Source organism: Nyctibius grandis, chromosome W (genome assembly GCF_013368605.1).
Source record: "Nyctibius grandis isolate bNycGra1 chromosome W, bNycGra1.pri, whole genome shotgun sequence".
Classification (NCBI taxonomy): domain Eukaryota; kingdom Metazoa; phylum Chordata; class Aves; order Nyctibiiformes; family Nyctibiidae; genus Nyctibius; species Nyctibius grandis.
In genome coordinates this window covers 5885344-5902164 of record NC_090694.1, presented here as the reverse complement: position 1 = coordinate 5902164, position 16821 = coordinate 5885344, and the positions used below count along the sequence as shown (strand labels likewise).

At 41.1% G+C, this 16821-nt stretch overlaps 1 protein-coding gene across 2 annotated transcripts in view; it reads left to right on the top strand.

The window, feature by feature from the left end:
- Nucleotides 1-16821, top strand: part of LOC137675690 (adenomatous polyposis coli protein-like) — a 256623-nt gene that overhangs the window by 39186 nt on the left and 200616 nt on the right. For both annotated transcript variants that reach the window (XM_068421865.1, XM_068421864.1), the window contains exon 2: nucleotides 204-356. In XM_068421865.1, coding sequence (XP_068277966.1) covers nucleotides 222-356 — 135 coding nt within the window. In that variant the 5' untranslated portion in view covers nucleotides 204-221. The remainder of the gene's footprint in view (nucleotides 1-203; nucleotides 357-16821) is intronic.

The following is a 16821-nucleotide window of genomic DNA, read 5'->3' as shown; positions in this document are numbered from 1 at the left end:
AATCACGTATTGAATGAAGCCTACTGAAAAAAGCCATTGAATTGATGTTAGTTCTAGGCATTAATAGTTTGGTTTAATGGATTTAAATTAAATGCTTAGTAAGTTGAATGGTAAATGGGAAAGATTGAGATGTAATTTTATGTTTAGATATGTGTGTTTTTTTCTAAAATGCTTAAATCTAGTATCTTCTCTTATTTTTCCAGGGCTGAGGGTAGCCCAGGATGGCTGCAGCTTCATATGACCAGTTGTTAAAGCAAGTTGAGGCATTAAAGATGGAGAACTCCAACCTTCGACAAGAGCTAGAGGACAACTCAAATCACCTAACAAAGCTGGAAACTGAGGCATCGAATATGAAGGTAGTGGAACCTATATGTTTGTGTGTATCACCATTTCTGTTATTGCCTGCAGCGAGCTGGAAAGATGACTTGGTCTCTGCTATTCAAGGAAGCAAAGACATTTATTGTTATTCTATTGCCCTATTTAAATGCTACAAGCAGGAGCCAGACTATGCAGTTCAAGATAACATCAACATTCACACGCTAAGCACCCATCACCCATTCTGGGAAGAGCCACAGTTTTCTGTGCTCAAAACATCAACAACCATTCCTTGTTTTCAGTTCTGTGTTCAGAACTGACCTTCAACACGTGTTTACTTGTTTCATGCCTCAAAGGGCACTGTGAACTGGTCACAGATCCTTTATCTTAAAAGCAAGCAAGAACTATTCTCAATGCAGCGTTCCCAAGTGAATCCTCTGCTCTTCAAGTAAAGCACAGCTGTTTGCAGGATGATGGTCTTCCACAATTGCCTTTTGTTTTTGATTACGTATGAGTGTTTTAATGGACTGGTAGTTGCTCAAGAAATTTCATGTGCTTTTAGTTTCCTACAGAAATCCCTTTCCAGGCTGTGTAAGGGAAAACTATTAATCAAATCTACTTGATTATGACAACTGTTTTTTGAAATTTGAAAACTAAAACAACATTTCAAAACAGTTTTTAGACATGCCTTTCCATTTTCATATCTTCTTTTCTGGTCTGTCATGATAAGCCCTACCATTTTACCACTGCTGTACTTCCCAGCAGGAAGTCCAGTCTGTTGACATAGTTTATGACAAAGAAGGCATTGCTCAGCTTTTGAAAACAGTGGAGAGACTGGAGATTTTCAGTGTTTTAAGGTAAGTTTAAAAAATTTTAGTTTTATTATGATATTTACTTAACATCCCAAAAAGAAAAGCTCATTTAAAAATAATACCACAAGTCTCCAGTCTCTCCTGAGGCCTAAATTTATACTTACTAATTTCACCCAAATGTGTCTGTCTAGTGTTTATTGGCTAAGTGTAGGCCTTCAGAGCCACCTGTCCAAGAGGAAACACTAAGCTCAGATGGAATTTATCTTCCTACTGATCAAAGTCCATCTATAGATGCAGTTGTATTTGTGTGATACATGGCACTGAACAAGGCAGAATTTCACAAGCAATATAGCTGCATTAATGTAGTGCTTTTCCTGAGCTGACAAATCCTGTTTCTTGGTGCTACAGCTGGGAAAACTGGGGTGCTTTTTGTACCTAAGCTAACATGGCTTAGAAATTTTTGGCATCTCTGTATATACTACTGAGTAGTGCAGGCATACTCTAAACATTAAACAACATTTGTATGCCCATCTCCTTGCTTTACTGTGTTCATATGGTAGATTTATTGTTACTTTATTAATTATATGAAATGTGCTGATTTGATGAATGTAGCAATTTAAATATACTTTTAATTGAACTTTCTTTTCCTCTAGCATCTAGATTGAGCTATATATTCATTATAAGAAAATTTTTCTTGTGTTCTGAATTAGTCATTAGTTATGATAGCACTTGAAAGAACTACATATTTTTGTTATATTTAATCTTTGCATTGCACTGCAAGATGAATATGACCCTGCTTTCTGAATTGAAGTGAAATTATAGTCCTTTACACCAGCTACTTTAAGTTACATTTGGTATTAACAACTCTGAAAATAATTGCTTGTATGCTTAACTATGTATCAGAAAATTTGAGCTAGATCTGTTGATTATGGTGTTTTTCTTAGGATAATATTATAACAAATTTATCAATAACTCTCCCTTTCTCCCTGTCATTGCGGTCTAAAATAAGGGAATGAAGAGTAGGAGAGGTGATGATCTTCCTCATAGTTTGAAAAAGGGACAGAAAAAGAGTCTTTTTTTTTTTTCCCTTCTTTGTCCCCATATAGTTATCTTTTTTTCTTTTGACTTTTGTGTATATAATTAAATTTCCAGTGACTAGGAAACAGAAACTCTAGGGCATTAATTTGGGATGTGGGACAGCTTTATGTCCTTACTTCAAATCTGGCAGACCACCGAACAGAAAGTGATTCTATCATACTCCACAGAACTGTCTTTATTTGTATATTTTGAGTAGATATTTCATATTTTCTTTTTATGAAATGCTTTCCTGGACCTGAGGAATGTATCCTAAAAAACCTCCACCAAACTCGGTATGTTTCTCTTCATTTGAGGTGGAGGGGGAAGAGGATTGTTTAGATCAATTTGATTTTTTTTTTTTTTTTTCTTTTTAATCTCTATCAAAAAATCCCAACCAGCTCTATTCCTCATGAGTGTTTGCTCCTGGACCTGAAGTGAGACACTCTTTCTTTCCCTTGTTTGTTTCAGATGTATTTGAAAAGCATTCAAACCTCACTTTGCATTATCTTGAATTTGAAATATGGTTTAGGAGTGATCTTGGGAATTAGAGTCTGGGTGAAAAAATTTGAGATCATTGTAGGATTCTCCTTGGTCAAGAGATAATTTTAGTTTTATAAGCTTTAGGAGAAGGTACGTGGTGGCTTTGTTCCACTGAAAGAGACTGCTTTCTTCATAATTTGCGTAGTTCTAGCACTATGTTTAGGAATAATTACAAGAAAAGAAATCAGAAGGACTTTCAACCTCCACTTCTGGTTCTTTAGCTACTGTACAAATAAGTAAAAGTCCAAATACTTTGAAAAACCAATCCTTTGGGATAGCACATAATTATCTTTGAGATGAAATAGAGCTGTAGCATCCTCTCCTACCCAATACAGTTCCAAATATTAATGGGAGAAAGGAAGCTGGTAGTGGGGGAGACGAGCTGTGGTTCTCTGACATATTTATAGCAACATTGTCATTCTTATACCATTTATTTTGTTCTGTGGGCTAGGGCAGAGACATCTCATGGTGATTCTTTGGACTGCTGATATATTTACTTGTATTTCCTTTTCTGCCTTACTTCTTTTCACAACTAATTAAATAATATACATGGGAAGGGCATTTTAAAGAGGATATTGAATATTTTTAAAGGAAGGGATTTTGTAAGCATTAGTGTTAAAAATGTGCAAGTGTGCCTCATTTTAATAATTTCTCTATCTCAGAAATGTAAGATAATCATACTAGAATTAAAAGCTTAACATGAAGTCATCTTGTAGATGCATATATTATAAACTACTACTGCCCTATATAAGAATAATGTCTGAATGCTTCATGTTTAAAGCTAAATTTCATATTTAAAAGTGAAAACTGTCCATTTGCAGACCAGAAAAAAATGTTGGGGTAAATGAAAATGGATGCGATATCAGGGGTGCCAAAATGATTAATAAAACAGTGTTCGCTTTGTTTTTTAACTTGTGTTTTCTAAGGGATTGACTGTTCAAACAAAATAAATCCCTCAGAATATTATGACAAACTTGGGAAATGCAGCTGTTACTATTAGCTTGCTGTAAGATGAAATAGTATGGAAAAAATATTATCTTTAAATAAACAGATATGCTGTTTTATAGTCAGTGCAACAATGATGCTGGCCTGTAAATATAGGAGAATTGTTAGTCTCTAGATGTGTAGGTAATGAGAGTAACTACATAAAACACACAAATTTAGAAAAAAGATAGCAATTTTATTTTTGTTCAAAACCTGTAAGAGAAAAAGTTGGTCCAGTGCTAGTTATGTCTACTTTCTGTCTATAAATGTAGAACTCTTGTCAGGAAAAGACCTCAACTTTTATATATATATTGCAAATGAACACTCTTCTGCTTAGTTTGTGTAATTGACAAGTATTTTTTTTTTTGTCAGAGCATATATTTCTTTATGTAATATATATAATATATTAATATGAATTAGCTCTTTCCACATGTAAGATCTTGGTGGGAATAAGTACATGTAATTTAACTTCAGGTATTCAAGAAGCAGCAAAATAATAACTTATGTCATGCTTGATTTCTACATTCACTCTGTCTCTGCTTGGGTTTTACAGTAAAATGAGTAATGTGTTGTCTTGTAAGAAAACAATCTTTATTGTACACAGTGTTCTGATTAAAAAGCTTTCCCTTTCATCTTTAATATAATACATATAAATTTATATTCTGTATAATATTTTCCAACTCATTTAATTGCCTCTATATTGTGTCCACATGTATCGATAATAAAATAGGAAGAATGTAATTTGAACTGATTTTGATCTCTTACATTAGAATGCTTCTCAAATAATTTATGTCCTATAGGGAATAAAATCATGCAAGTACAAGCTGCATTTTCTGCCCCCTACAGAAGAGGTTTATGCATTTAACTCTGTTCATTCCTTTTTCTCTGCTATAAGAGCAAAGATAAACCTTATATTTTGCTCTTTTATGCTGAAGTATGCTTAAATAACTCTTGAGAAAAGTATTGACCAGTTTATTTCTATGATTATATTATGTGTATCCTAAGCCTCACTAATTTTTTTTTAGTGCAGTCTTCAAGAGGACATGTTAAAAGTGCCTTGTCACTATTGCTGTTTGGACAATTTTTAACTAATGTTTTGGAGGACAATCCTGGAGAGAATACTTTTTTTATTTTTACTTTTCTGCCAGCTGCAAACCAACTTTTTCAATTTTTTAATTATTTTAAATATGAATCATGATTCAGTGTTAAATAAAGCCAGTTGAGATTAAGTACTTTTGGTATCCCCTTGTGTTAGATAACAAAAATATTTTATGCAGCTATATAAGTTCCTTCTGGAAATTTAGGAAAGTCAAACTTTACTAGGAAAAGGTTGTTAGGTTTTTCAGCATCACTGATAAATACACTTTTTGAAGAAGAAAAAATACATAAATTTATGACTAATACAACAGTTGTTGAATAAAAGTCAGTAGTTGAAAAAATATGGTATCTCTGCAGTGATTCAGCTTTGCTAGTCATGTAATTCAGTTAAAAAGCATGATTAATATTAATGTTAAAATTATATAATGCTTAGTGGTCTAGAAGAGCTCTAGTATATGTTGTGGTAGCTGGGAAAGAAAAAAAAAAAGATATTTACAGATACTTATCTGTGGTGGGTTGACCTTGGCTTGCTGCCAGACCACCACCCAGCTGTGCTCTCACTGCCCCTCCTCAACAGAATAGAGGGAGGAAATAAGATGGGAAAAGAAGCTCCTGGGTTGAGATACTGTCACAGGTAAAACAGACTCGACTTGGGGAAAATTAATTTATTGCAATTTAAAAATAGAGTAGGCTGGTGAGAAACAAAGACAAAAACTAAAACAGCTTTGCCCCCACCCCTTTTTTCCCCAGACTCAACTTCATTCCTTTATTCACAACTCCTTTATCCCCCCTGCAGCATGTGGGGAATAGGAGGCTGTGATCAGTTCATAACAGTTCCTTTCTGCTGGTGCTTCCTCCTCTCACTTTTCCTCTGCTCCAGCGTGGGCCCTTCCCCTGGGGTGCAGCTTCCTTCAGGGCATATCCACCTGTTCTGGCTGGGGTCCTCCATTAATTGCAGGGGAATCTCTGCTCTGGCACCTGGAGTGTCTCCTCCCCCTCCTTTTTCACTGACCTTGGTCTCTGCAGGATTGTTTCTTGCAGGTGATTGATTTTTTTCCCCCCCACACACACACTACTGCACCAGTTTCTTACCCTTTCTTAAATATGTTTTCACAGTGGTGCCACTAGCATTTGGGGTAGTGGTGGGTCTGTTGCAGAGCTGTCTGTAACTGGCTCTGTCCAGCATGGGGGCAGCCCCTGGTGTCCTCTCACAGAGGCCACCCCTGCAGCCCCCCTGCTACCAAACCCTTGCCATGTAAACCAAGTACATTTTCACAAAGTAGCATTTTAAATTCAAACTCAGAGAAAAGGAATATAGATTTTAATATAACTTACAGGTGAGGAGTTTTTTTGTGGCAGCTATTTTAAAGTAAATCTTATTTTGTGCAATTTTGAAGCTTTGCATTTTGCAATTTCTTCATTTGATAAGGTAAATTCAACATGAACTGGCTAATTGTCTTGTTCATTTCTTCTTTAGAATACTTGAGATTAAAAAAAATCCATATTAATTTTATAAAGAAAAGAAGTTTGGTCAGCTGTAGTCTTAAATACACATTCTAAAAACTCCTACTTCAGTGTTTAACTGGTCATTGTATTAATGTTTTCAATTTTTAATATTAAAGGTTTATGTTAATCCATAAAATATGTCAAAATATGTGAGTAGTCTCTTTTTGGTCCAAACGCTTTGGGAACCAGTTATGTAACTTATGTATTTAGCTTTTTAATCTTTCAGATGCAATTTGTCATTGTCTTGTACAGGATGAATAGATGAAGATCAATAAAAAAGATGCAAAAATGGCAAAAACTTTGCCTAAATACATACTGAAATGAAAGCAATGTTTAAACTTCTGTTTTACAGAATCACAGAATGTTAGGGATTGGAAGGAACCTCGAAAGATCATCTAGTCCAATCCCCCTGCCGGAGCAGGATTACCTGGATCATGTCACACAGGAACACGTCCAGGCGGGTTTTGAATGTCTCCAGAGGAGACTCCACAACCTCTCTGGGCAGCCTGTTCCAGTGTTCGGTCACCCTCACCGTAAAGAAGTTTTTCCTCATATTTATGTGGAACCTCCTGTGTTCCAGCTTGCACCCATTGCCCCTTGTCCTGTCAAGGGATGTCACTGAGAAGAGCCTGGCTCCATCCTCATGACACTTGCCCTTTACATATTTATAAACATTAATGAGGTCCCCCCTCAGTCTCCTCCAAGCTAAAGAGACCCAGCTCCCTCAGCCTCTCCTCATAAGGGAGATGTTCCACCCCCTTAACCATCTTCGTGGCTCTACGCTGGACTCTCTCTAGCAGTTCCCTGTCCTTCTTGAACTGAGGGGCCCAGAACTGGACACAATATTCCAGATGTGGCCTCACCAGGGCAGAGTAGAGGGGGAGGAGAACCTCTCTTGACCTGCTAACCACACCCCTTCTAATACACCCCAGGATGCCATTGGCCTTCTTGGCCACAAGGGCACACTGCTGGCTCATGGTCATCCTGCTGTCCACTAGGACCCCCAGGTCCCTTTCCTCTATGCTGCTCTCCAACAGGTCCATCCCCGACTTGTACTCATACATGGGGTTGTTCTTGCCCAGATGCAGGACTCCACACTTGCCCTTGTTATATTGCATTAAATTTCTCCCTGCCCAACTCTCCAGCCTGTCTAGGTCTCTCTGAATGGCAGCACAGCCTTCCGGTGCGTCAGCCACTCCTCCCAGTTTGGTGTCATCAGCAAACTTGCTGACAGTGCACTCTATTCCCTCATCCAAGTCATTAATGAATATATTGAATAGTACTGGTCCCAGCACCGACCCCTGAGGGACTCTGCTAGACACAGGCCTCCAACTGGACTCTGTCCCATTGACCACCACTCTCTGGCTTCTTTCCTTCAGCCAGTTCACAATCTGTTGACGCGGAGGTTACAGGACACTGCTACACAACCAATGTGATCAAGCAAATGCCGTTTATTAGCCGTTACGCACAGATTAATATAGCAATTCTATCTCCTTATCACGCTCCTACTCGTATATGATTGGTAATTAGTAGCTATCACGCTCCCTTAGCATGCTTATGATTTGTTAAAGCCTTTTGTCCACGCTCCTTGACGTCTTCTCGTACATCCTCTTTTGTGTTCTGCTCCAAGTCATGTACACAGTTTTTTCTTCCTCTTATACCAGTTCTTTCCAGTCGACTTAACCGCAAACAACCTTCACGTTCCTTCTTCAAGGTCAGTCCATAGGCCCCTGCTACATGATTCTTGTCATGCAGCCAGGTCCTCATTTCCTGCAGTCTTTTACATCTGGCTCAGGAGGTGACCATTCTCTTCCAGAAACCCCTCCACAATTCCCCCTTTCTTTTCTTGAGCCAGAAAGGCTGTGTTTATCATCTGCTGCAGGGCCTTTTGCAAGCAGGAGAACAGATTCGGCAATACCAGCAAGATAATACAAATCACAAACAATCCCATTAACAACATTTTAATCAATCCAACCAGCCACCCTCCAATTCCCAATTTTTCAAGCCAGTCATCCAAAAACCCATGTCGTTCCCGTATTTTTTGTGTTGCGTCCATGAGCTCTTTGATCTGCTTATGAATTGATTTTGATCGATCATTCAGATCCATACAACACATCCCATCGAAATCCATGACCATGTGCTAACAACAAAAAATCTATAGCAGCTCTATTTTGTAAGGTAGCATGTCTGATACTATCTACATCATTGGCTAATGCTTCTAAAATTCTAGAGGTTTGGTTAGCTCTTTTTGCAACCCAGCAAGCTAAGTTTCGCAGCTGTGTTAATCCTTGAGCCGCAGTGACACCCGGGGTGAAAAAGGAAAAGAGAACTACCTCAGTTCTAGACCGTAGGTCAACCTCATCTTTACAATCATTCCCCAAGGTAGTGACGCTTCTTTTCTGCTTAATCTTATGTAGGTGAGTGTGATTTAGTATAAGCTTTTGCGAAGGCATTAGTAAGCTTAACTTGCCTATGGTACACGGGCCTCCCACTTTTCTGCTGGGTAGCCCAGGCCGAGCCCTATCTCCACAGATTAGAAATAATCCTCTCGGTAATTTTCTGGGCATGGCCAGATCTGGTACAGGCCGCGCTCGACTGCGTCCTAGGTGTGCGCACCAGATCGATTCATTTTTCCACAACGGATTACTGGGTGTAACATCTTGCAATCCTAACTCTTTACTCTGATAAATGTCTGCATGCGGGTTCCCGTACCCAAAAAATACACAAGATTCTGCTCCTAGAGTCCCCAGTATGTCAAGTTCCTGGGGTTCTAGAGGACTGACAGGTAAGTTATCATCCCACGAATCCCAATGCTCACCACATTTTACTGCATTCTCACAGAGGTTCTGTTTCAGCCTACTCAACCCTGCTGCTATCTCTTTACTTTCAGATCCGTTTAGGGGAACCCCCACTAAACAAGTGTGAAAGGGTTGTTCAGGCTGAGCCAGGGAGGCACAAAAATGCGTCTGGTTTAAGCTCCGCATCAGAGTCACCCAAACGTTGTGACTCCCCTCCCACAGTGTTGGGGGAAGGACTATCGGTGGATGTCCTAAACCCGTTACCATCAGGAGGGTGATGATGATGCATCCTGTTGTCCATCGTGTTCTCTCCATGGCTTCACCCATCGGCTAGGAACCTACCGCGGTCCTTCCTCTGTTAAAACACAAGCATATCCTCGGCCAGTCATTTTTACCTCAACGGGACCTTTCTATTCTCCTGTTCGCAAATCCCGATACTGTACCTTTACCTGTTCACATTTTTGTAGGCCGGATTGCAATGACATGTGATGCACAACAATCGGGGGCGACACTCTGTCCCCAGTGAGTCTTAGATAATTTAACACATAAAGCGCTTTTGCAAGCCTGTCAGAGGGTACTAATTCTCCCCCTTTCTGTTTTTGCAAAAGTGATTTGAGGGTAGCATGTGCATGCTCAACAGTGGCCTGCCCTGTGGGGGAATGTGGAATGCCGGTAAGGCGGCGGATGCCCCACAGTTGACAAAAGCGAGCAAACGTTTGTGAAACGTATGCCGGTCCATTGTCCGTCTTGATCTCAAGAGGGACACCCAAAACAGCAATGGAAGCGTGCATATGTCGCACAACATGTTTTGCAGTTTCACCTGTTTGTGCAGTAGCCCATATAGCATGTGAGAACATATCAATACTGACATGGACATATTTGAAGCGACCAAATTCTGGTATGTGAGTAACGTCCATTTGCCACAATTGCAATGCACGCAAGCCTCGAGGATTCACTCCCAGGCCAAGGCCGAATCCAGTTTTCTGGCAAGCGGGGCATGACTGAACAATGCCACGCGCATCAGAAATCTTCAGGTTAAACTGTCGGACTAACATCTTTGCAGATTGGTGAAAGAAATCATGAGAAAGGCGGGCTTGCTCGAACAGGTTGACCACAGGGTTTTGCTAAGCGGTAGCTACCAAATTGTCAGCTGCATTGTTACCAATTGAAAGACCGAATTGGAACTGATGACTGCGAACGTGGGTAATGAAATAGGGTGTTTGGCACTGATCCAATAAAAATAACAATTGCATTAACAACATATATAAGGTTTGATTTTTCACAGACTTAACCATGGCGCGTTCAAGGCGCAAAACGGTACCTATGACATACAATGAATCAGAGACCACATTCACTGGGTCCTTGGGCCATTGCTGAAAAACCCACACAACAGCACGTAGCTCAAGTGTCTGCAGGGAATCACTTGAATGACCTTGGAGGATCTTATGATGCCATTCACACTGGTGGTTCTGCCATGTGATGGCTGCCCGTTTCGATTTTTTTCCCAGCGTCAGTAAAGACCGTAAGCCCTGTCACCGGCACCTCAGATCTGCGAGGAATTTCTTTAAAATCCTGATGTTGCAGCAATGGTAACAATTTTGTAGGTGGGTAGTTGTTAGTAACAACACCTGTGTAGGTGGCTAAGGCAATCTGAAAAACATCTGACATTGCCATCAGCCAATCTAGGTAGGCTTGAGTTATAGGTACATACAATACGTCTGGTTCCTGTCCTGATAACTCAATAATTCTTTTTCTACCTTTTACAATCAGGTTCGACAGCATTTCAACTCGTGTACAAACAGTGTTTTTGGGTTAATAGGGTAGAAAGATCCACTCCAGAATTCGAAGTGCCTGATTGTCTAATTGGACAACAAGCCCTATTAGGTGCTTCCGTGAAGGCGCTGAATTAACAATCAAAAACTGCAAAGGCAAACCATTAACTTTTCTCTGAATGGTGGCTGTTAAGATTTTCTGCACAATTTCATCTAGTGCCTTTTGTTGGTTCGGTGACAACCAGCGTTGTTCATTAGCATCAGTTGATGTGCCTAACAGGGGCATCAACGGCGCTAAGTCATCATTGGTTATCCCGCAAATTGTCCTTACCCACTGTATATCGCCCATTAATTTCTGAACATCTGTGAGGGTTTTGATGTTGGCGGAAAGGGATATCTTTTGTGGTTTTACAACACTCCCAGTGATGACCCAACCTAGATACTGCCATGGGCCTTGTCCCTGTATCTTTTCAGGAGCAATTTTCAGTCCCCTAGTTTGTAGGTTTTCCATTAGTTCTGCCAATATCTTTTCGGAATTCATATTTTCTCCTGCTATTAGAACGTCGTCCATGTAGTGATAGATCAACAGGGAAGCATGTTCCTGACGAAATGGTTGGAGAGCCCATGCGACAAATGTCTGACACAAAGTAGGAGAATTCTTCATGCCCTGTGGTAATACCACCCATTGATACTGTTTTGCTGGCTCCTGTTTATTGATTGCCAGTACGGTAAAGGCAAATTTTTCAGCATCATCGGGATGTAAAGGAATGGTAAAGAAACAATCTTTTAAGTCAATTATGAGTAAGTCCCAATTTTCTGGAATCATGACCGGAGATGGTAATCCTGGTTGCAGTGTTCCCATATCCTGCATGACGGCGTTTACCGCCCGTAAGTCATGCAATAAACGCCATTTCCCTGACTTTTTTGGGATGGTAAAAATGGGTGTATTCCATGGGCTAGTTGAAGGTACAATATGTCCTGCTTCTAGTTGTTCCTGAACCAAATTTTGAATAATTTGCAGCCGGTCCTGTTTCAGCGGCCACTGGTCGACCCACACGGGAGTAGTGGTGGTCCATGTGAGTCTCAGAATTGGCTGCTCCACAGTGACCGCTCCTAAAAATTTTTTGTGGTTAATCGGGCTCCCATTTGGGATAGCAAATCACGTCCTATGAGAGCAGTAGGCAAGTGCATCACGTATGGTCTGGTGGTAACTGTTGTGTCATCACTGAAGCGAAACGACAGAGGAGTCTTACTGATCATTGTAGGTTGCATACCTCCCACTCCCATCACCCCCGTGGCGGCAGGAATCAATGTCCAATGAGAGGGCCACTTCATCGCAGGAATTATAGTAACATCTGCACCCATGTCCACTAGCATTGACAGCGACAGGGTTTGACCATTGGGGTGAGTAACTTGTACCCGCTCCTCCGGCTTCCCCCTGGCGATGTCAACAGCCAGCAGTACATTTGGTGTTCCGGTGGATCCGAAACCCCCTTGCCCTCTTTCCACGGGTTGCGCTTTTGGTACGCATGCATTAAATGGTATTAATTGTGCAATTTTTGATTGTGCCGGAATGGTGAGAGGTGGTGTTAGAGTATATACCATAATTTTTATCGTCCCTGTAAAATCCGCATCAATGAGTCCAGGTACCACAAAGATACCTTTTCTGGAGACCGATGACTGACCTATAAGCAATGCACTTAACCCATGCCCTAGAGGACCTTGCTGGTCAGAGTCTATCAAATGAATTTCAGATGTTGTTAAAGTAGTATCTACTGCTGTTGCCAAGTCCACTCCTGCACTGCCGGCGGTGGCGGCGGTGCAGCGGTCCAGGCACCCTGCACTTGTGTTGTCGCGCGTGGGTGCGCTGCGCTCGGGACCCGGTTTCCCGAGCGTCTACACTCGGAGGTGTGGTGACCAATCTTATGGCAGTTATTGCACCATCTTCCTGTTTTTTCTCCCATATTCTTATTCTGACTTCGACATGCCTTTTGCAAATGACCTACTTTCCCACAGTTAAAACATTTTCTATCTCTTTTCTGGTGCTGTTGGAGTGACGATCTTACTGCTGCTCCAACCGCAGCTGCTATAACTGTAGCATTATCTTGGGCCAGCATCCGTTCGGCTGTCTCTATTAGAGTAGCAGTACTCGACCCTCGCGGCAGCAAACTGAGGGCTTTTTTCGCTTTTTCATTGGCATTATCAAATGCTAAAAGATCCAAAAATCGGATTTTCATGTCATCACTCAAATCTGGATGCGATTGGATGGCATCATGTAGCCTATCAATGAATTTTCCATAAGGCTCTGTTGGCCCTTGTTTTACATTGGTAAAAGCTGGTGCCGCTTTCTCATCGTGTATGCTAGAAAGCGCCCTAAAAGCCAAATCTTGACCGAGTTGTAACGCAGCTGCGGGAAGCTGCAGCTGTACAACTGTGCTTGCGTAATCGCCCGTCCCTATCAGTACTTCTGCCCGAATCCCAAATAATGGGTCGTTCTGTTGACGGGGGATTACTGCAGCGGCCTCACAAGCAGAATGCCAGCGCTGAAAAAACTGTATTTGTTGGGAAGGTGTTAACAGTGCAGTAATTAGCATCTTTGTATCATAAGGGGTTAACAAGTGAGCAGAAAAAATATGTTGCAGAATTGATTGAGCATAAGGAGATTTTAACCCATATTGCGTTAGCGCAGTTTTCGCCTCTTTTATCATTTTCCAATCTAAGGCCTCCCACATCTTATCACCGTTTTGATCTATGACAACGGGAAATGCCATTGGATTAATCGTTTGAAACTGCCCTTCTATTATAGCATCCCGAATTATGCCCCGCCACCTACGCCTCGGGTCTACGGGAGAACTAGATCTGTACAACCCTCTGTCCGCCTCTCCTCCTCCCACCTCCCCCATCCCCTGTCATGGGTGGTCGCAATTGTTGCTCCGGCTGCGAGGAGTCCGGAAGAAAAGGATTTCGCGATCTGATGTCCAGCGGTCTCGGAGCCTCAATCTTCGCCTCGAGCGATTCCAATTTTTGTAGGAGCTCTTGTAGCTGGGAGTCTCCCAAGCCGCTCACACCAGCCTTGGTGCAGGGTGTTGGGGGAGTTGATGGAGGCAGAGGTGGGTACGGCTGTGGTGTCGGCGACGCCGAGCGAGACGGCACCTTCTCTAGTTCTGGTGGCGGTGGTGGGAAGTCTTCCTCTTCTTCCTTTTGTGGAGGTAACGGGGGTGCCGTAGGTTAAGAGGAACCAGGCTTTTCCTGATGATCCTGTGGCAGAGCTCGTCCCCCCGCTACTACCTTTGTTGGGGCAGATAGAAAAGTGGGCCCTGAAAAAAGGAGCGCTGTTGCCGAAGTAGCGTCCTTTGATTTTGATTCAGTTTGATTCTCGGGCGTTAGGGCTGCAAAAGCTGACAAAGCAGCCAAACGCTCGGCTTTCATACTCTTTAAGGTTTCGGTAACTAGTCTCCACACAGTGGGGATTTTGCCTGCATCCTTGGAACCCAACGTAATTTCATCCCACAGCTTTGCACCCATATTTTCCCAGGTGGCAGCATCGAAAGCCGCACTGACTGTGGGGATTAATGCTCTTTCTTTTGCCCATAGCAATAGAGCCTTCAAGGTAGCCAGGTCATATTTCAAGCGTCTCGTGGAGAGAATATGTTGGAGGAGTTTCACGACTGCCTCTTCTTCTTTAGACAGCGTATTTCCCATTCCTCCCCGACCGCTCGCCTGGCCAGGGCGAGTTTCCACAAATTCAGCTATTTAGGTGCCCAGAGCACTCACCATCGGTCGGCTTCTCCGTCCCCTTCAATTTTGTCGGTCTCGTTGATCTTCTCAACGCCGATCTGAGGGTCCCTGTTCGGGCGCCACTTGTTGACGCGGAGGTTACAGGACACTGCTACACAACCAATGTGATCAAGCAAATGCCATTTAATAGCCGTTACGCACAGATTAATATAGCAATTCTATCTCCTTATCACGCTCCTACTCGTATATGATTGGTAATTAGTAGCTATCACGCTCCCTTAGCATGCTTATGATTTGTTAAAGCCCTTTGTCCACGCTCCTTGACGTCTTCTCGTACATCCTCTTTTGTGTTCTGCTCCAAGTCATGTACACAGTTTTTTCTTCCTCTTATACCAGTTCTTTCCAGTCGACTTAACCGCAAACAACCTTCACATTCCTTCTTCAAGGTCAGTCCATAGGCCCCTGCTACATGATTCTTGTCATGCAGCCAGGTCCTCATTTCCTGCAGTCTTTTACATCTGGCTCAGGAGGTGACCATTCTCTTCCAGAAACCCCTCTACAACAATCCACCTCACTACCCGATCATCCAGACCACACTCCCTCAGTTTAGCTGTGAGGATGCTGTGGGAGACCGTGTCAAATGTTTTACTGAAATCGAGATAGACCACATTCACTGCTTTACCATCATCTATCCACCGGGTTATGTCCTCATAAAAGGCTATCAAGTTGGTTAAGCATGACTTCCCCTTGGTGAAGCCATGTTGACTGCCCCTAATGATCCTCTTATCCTTGATGTGCCTAGAGACAGCACCAAGGACAAGTTGTTCCATTACCTTTCCAGGGATGGAGGTGAGGCTGACCAGTCTATAGTTACGCAGGTCCTCCTTCTTGCCCTTTTTGAAGGCTGGAGTGACATTTGCTTTCCTCCAGTCCTCAGCCACCTCTCCCATGGTGAGGTATTCCTGTATTTTTAGGGAAATAATGAGCTGCTTGTTTGTATTTTTTATAGTTACTTGGTTTTTAGATTTTTTTTTTTTTTTAGCAGATCATTGCCCTCATAAGGGTTCTAGTTTTAATAATTTTCTGTGGTATGTGGGGTTTTCTTGTTTTGGGTTGTGTGTGGTGGGGTTTTTTTTGACGCTTTTTTTTTTTAACTTTGATGTCCAAGAATGGTTTATTTTTGGTGTGGATAACATTTATGTTTTTTTCTGCTAATTAGATGGTAGAGTAATAAACCTTGTGATGCTTTATCTTTGATTGGAATGTTTTTTTGACTAAATACAACATCAAATGCTAAGATGTTTTGAAGATTGTGAATATGTTTGTGCAATGTTAAGCAAAGATAATGTGGTTGGAAAAGAAGTTATTTTAAGTCAGTAGAATATAATCTCCTAATTTATTACAGTGTTGTATATGCTTCCTGTGGTTGATTAATTAGTAATTAGCAGTATTAAAGGTAAAAAGTGAGCTAAAGATGATGTCATGGTGCCTTTCATCTTGTTTCTGTCACGCTGGATTTATGAGAATGAGAAACCTTATTTCTTATTAGAACTGTGATTTTTATCATAAATTGTAATTAACTTATTTTCTATGCTAATATAACTTCCTATAATATCTTTTTATGACTATTTAAGGGGATGAACATACAAATCATAACAGAAATAACAGACTGACTAGCAATTTAGCAACTTAACAGAACAGAGTAGCTTGGTTGTTTCATTAAAAAGAGAAAATCTTTAAAGCTAGAAGTATTTTAAGATTTTAGCATAAGTTTGTCTTATAAAAACAAAAATTGATGTTAAGAATGTTTCAGGAACAAATGGACTTGCAGATTTTAGATACTGTCATACTTTTTGGACATGAGATCTTTGTTAGCCTTGTATGGAAGTAGGACTTAATGATCTATTTGCCTTAGGAGAACAGTGAATGCTAATCCTTTATACCAGGTTTTCCTGTGGCTGAATCCCATCCTTTTTTAGAATATTACCCTTGTAGGTACATAAGGTTTTAGATACTATTGGTACCCTTTATTCTTCTTGCCCAAACTTTAAAGTTTACTTTAACATGACTGCAGAAAAGAGTCTCTCTTTCAAAAATTGTGTTTCCTTTTATCCCATATTTCCTTGATTAAGTAGGCAGGTGATCAGATTTTCTTTTAACTCACCTTCCCCATTTTATGGC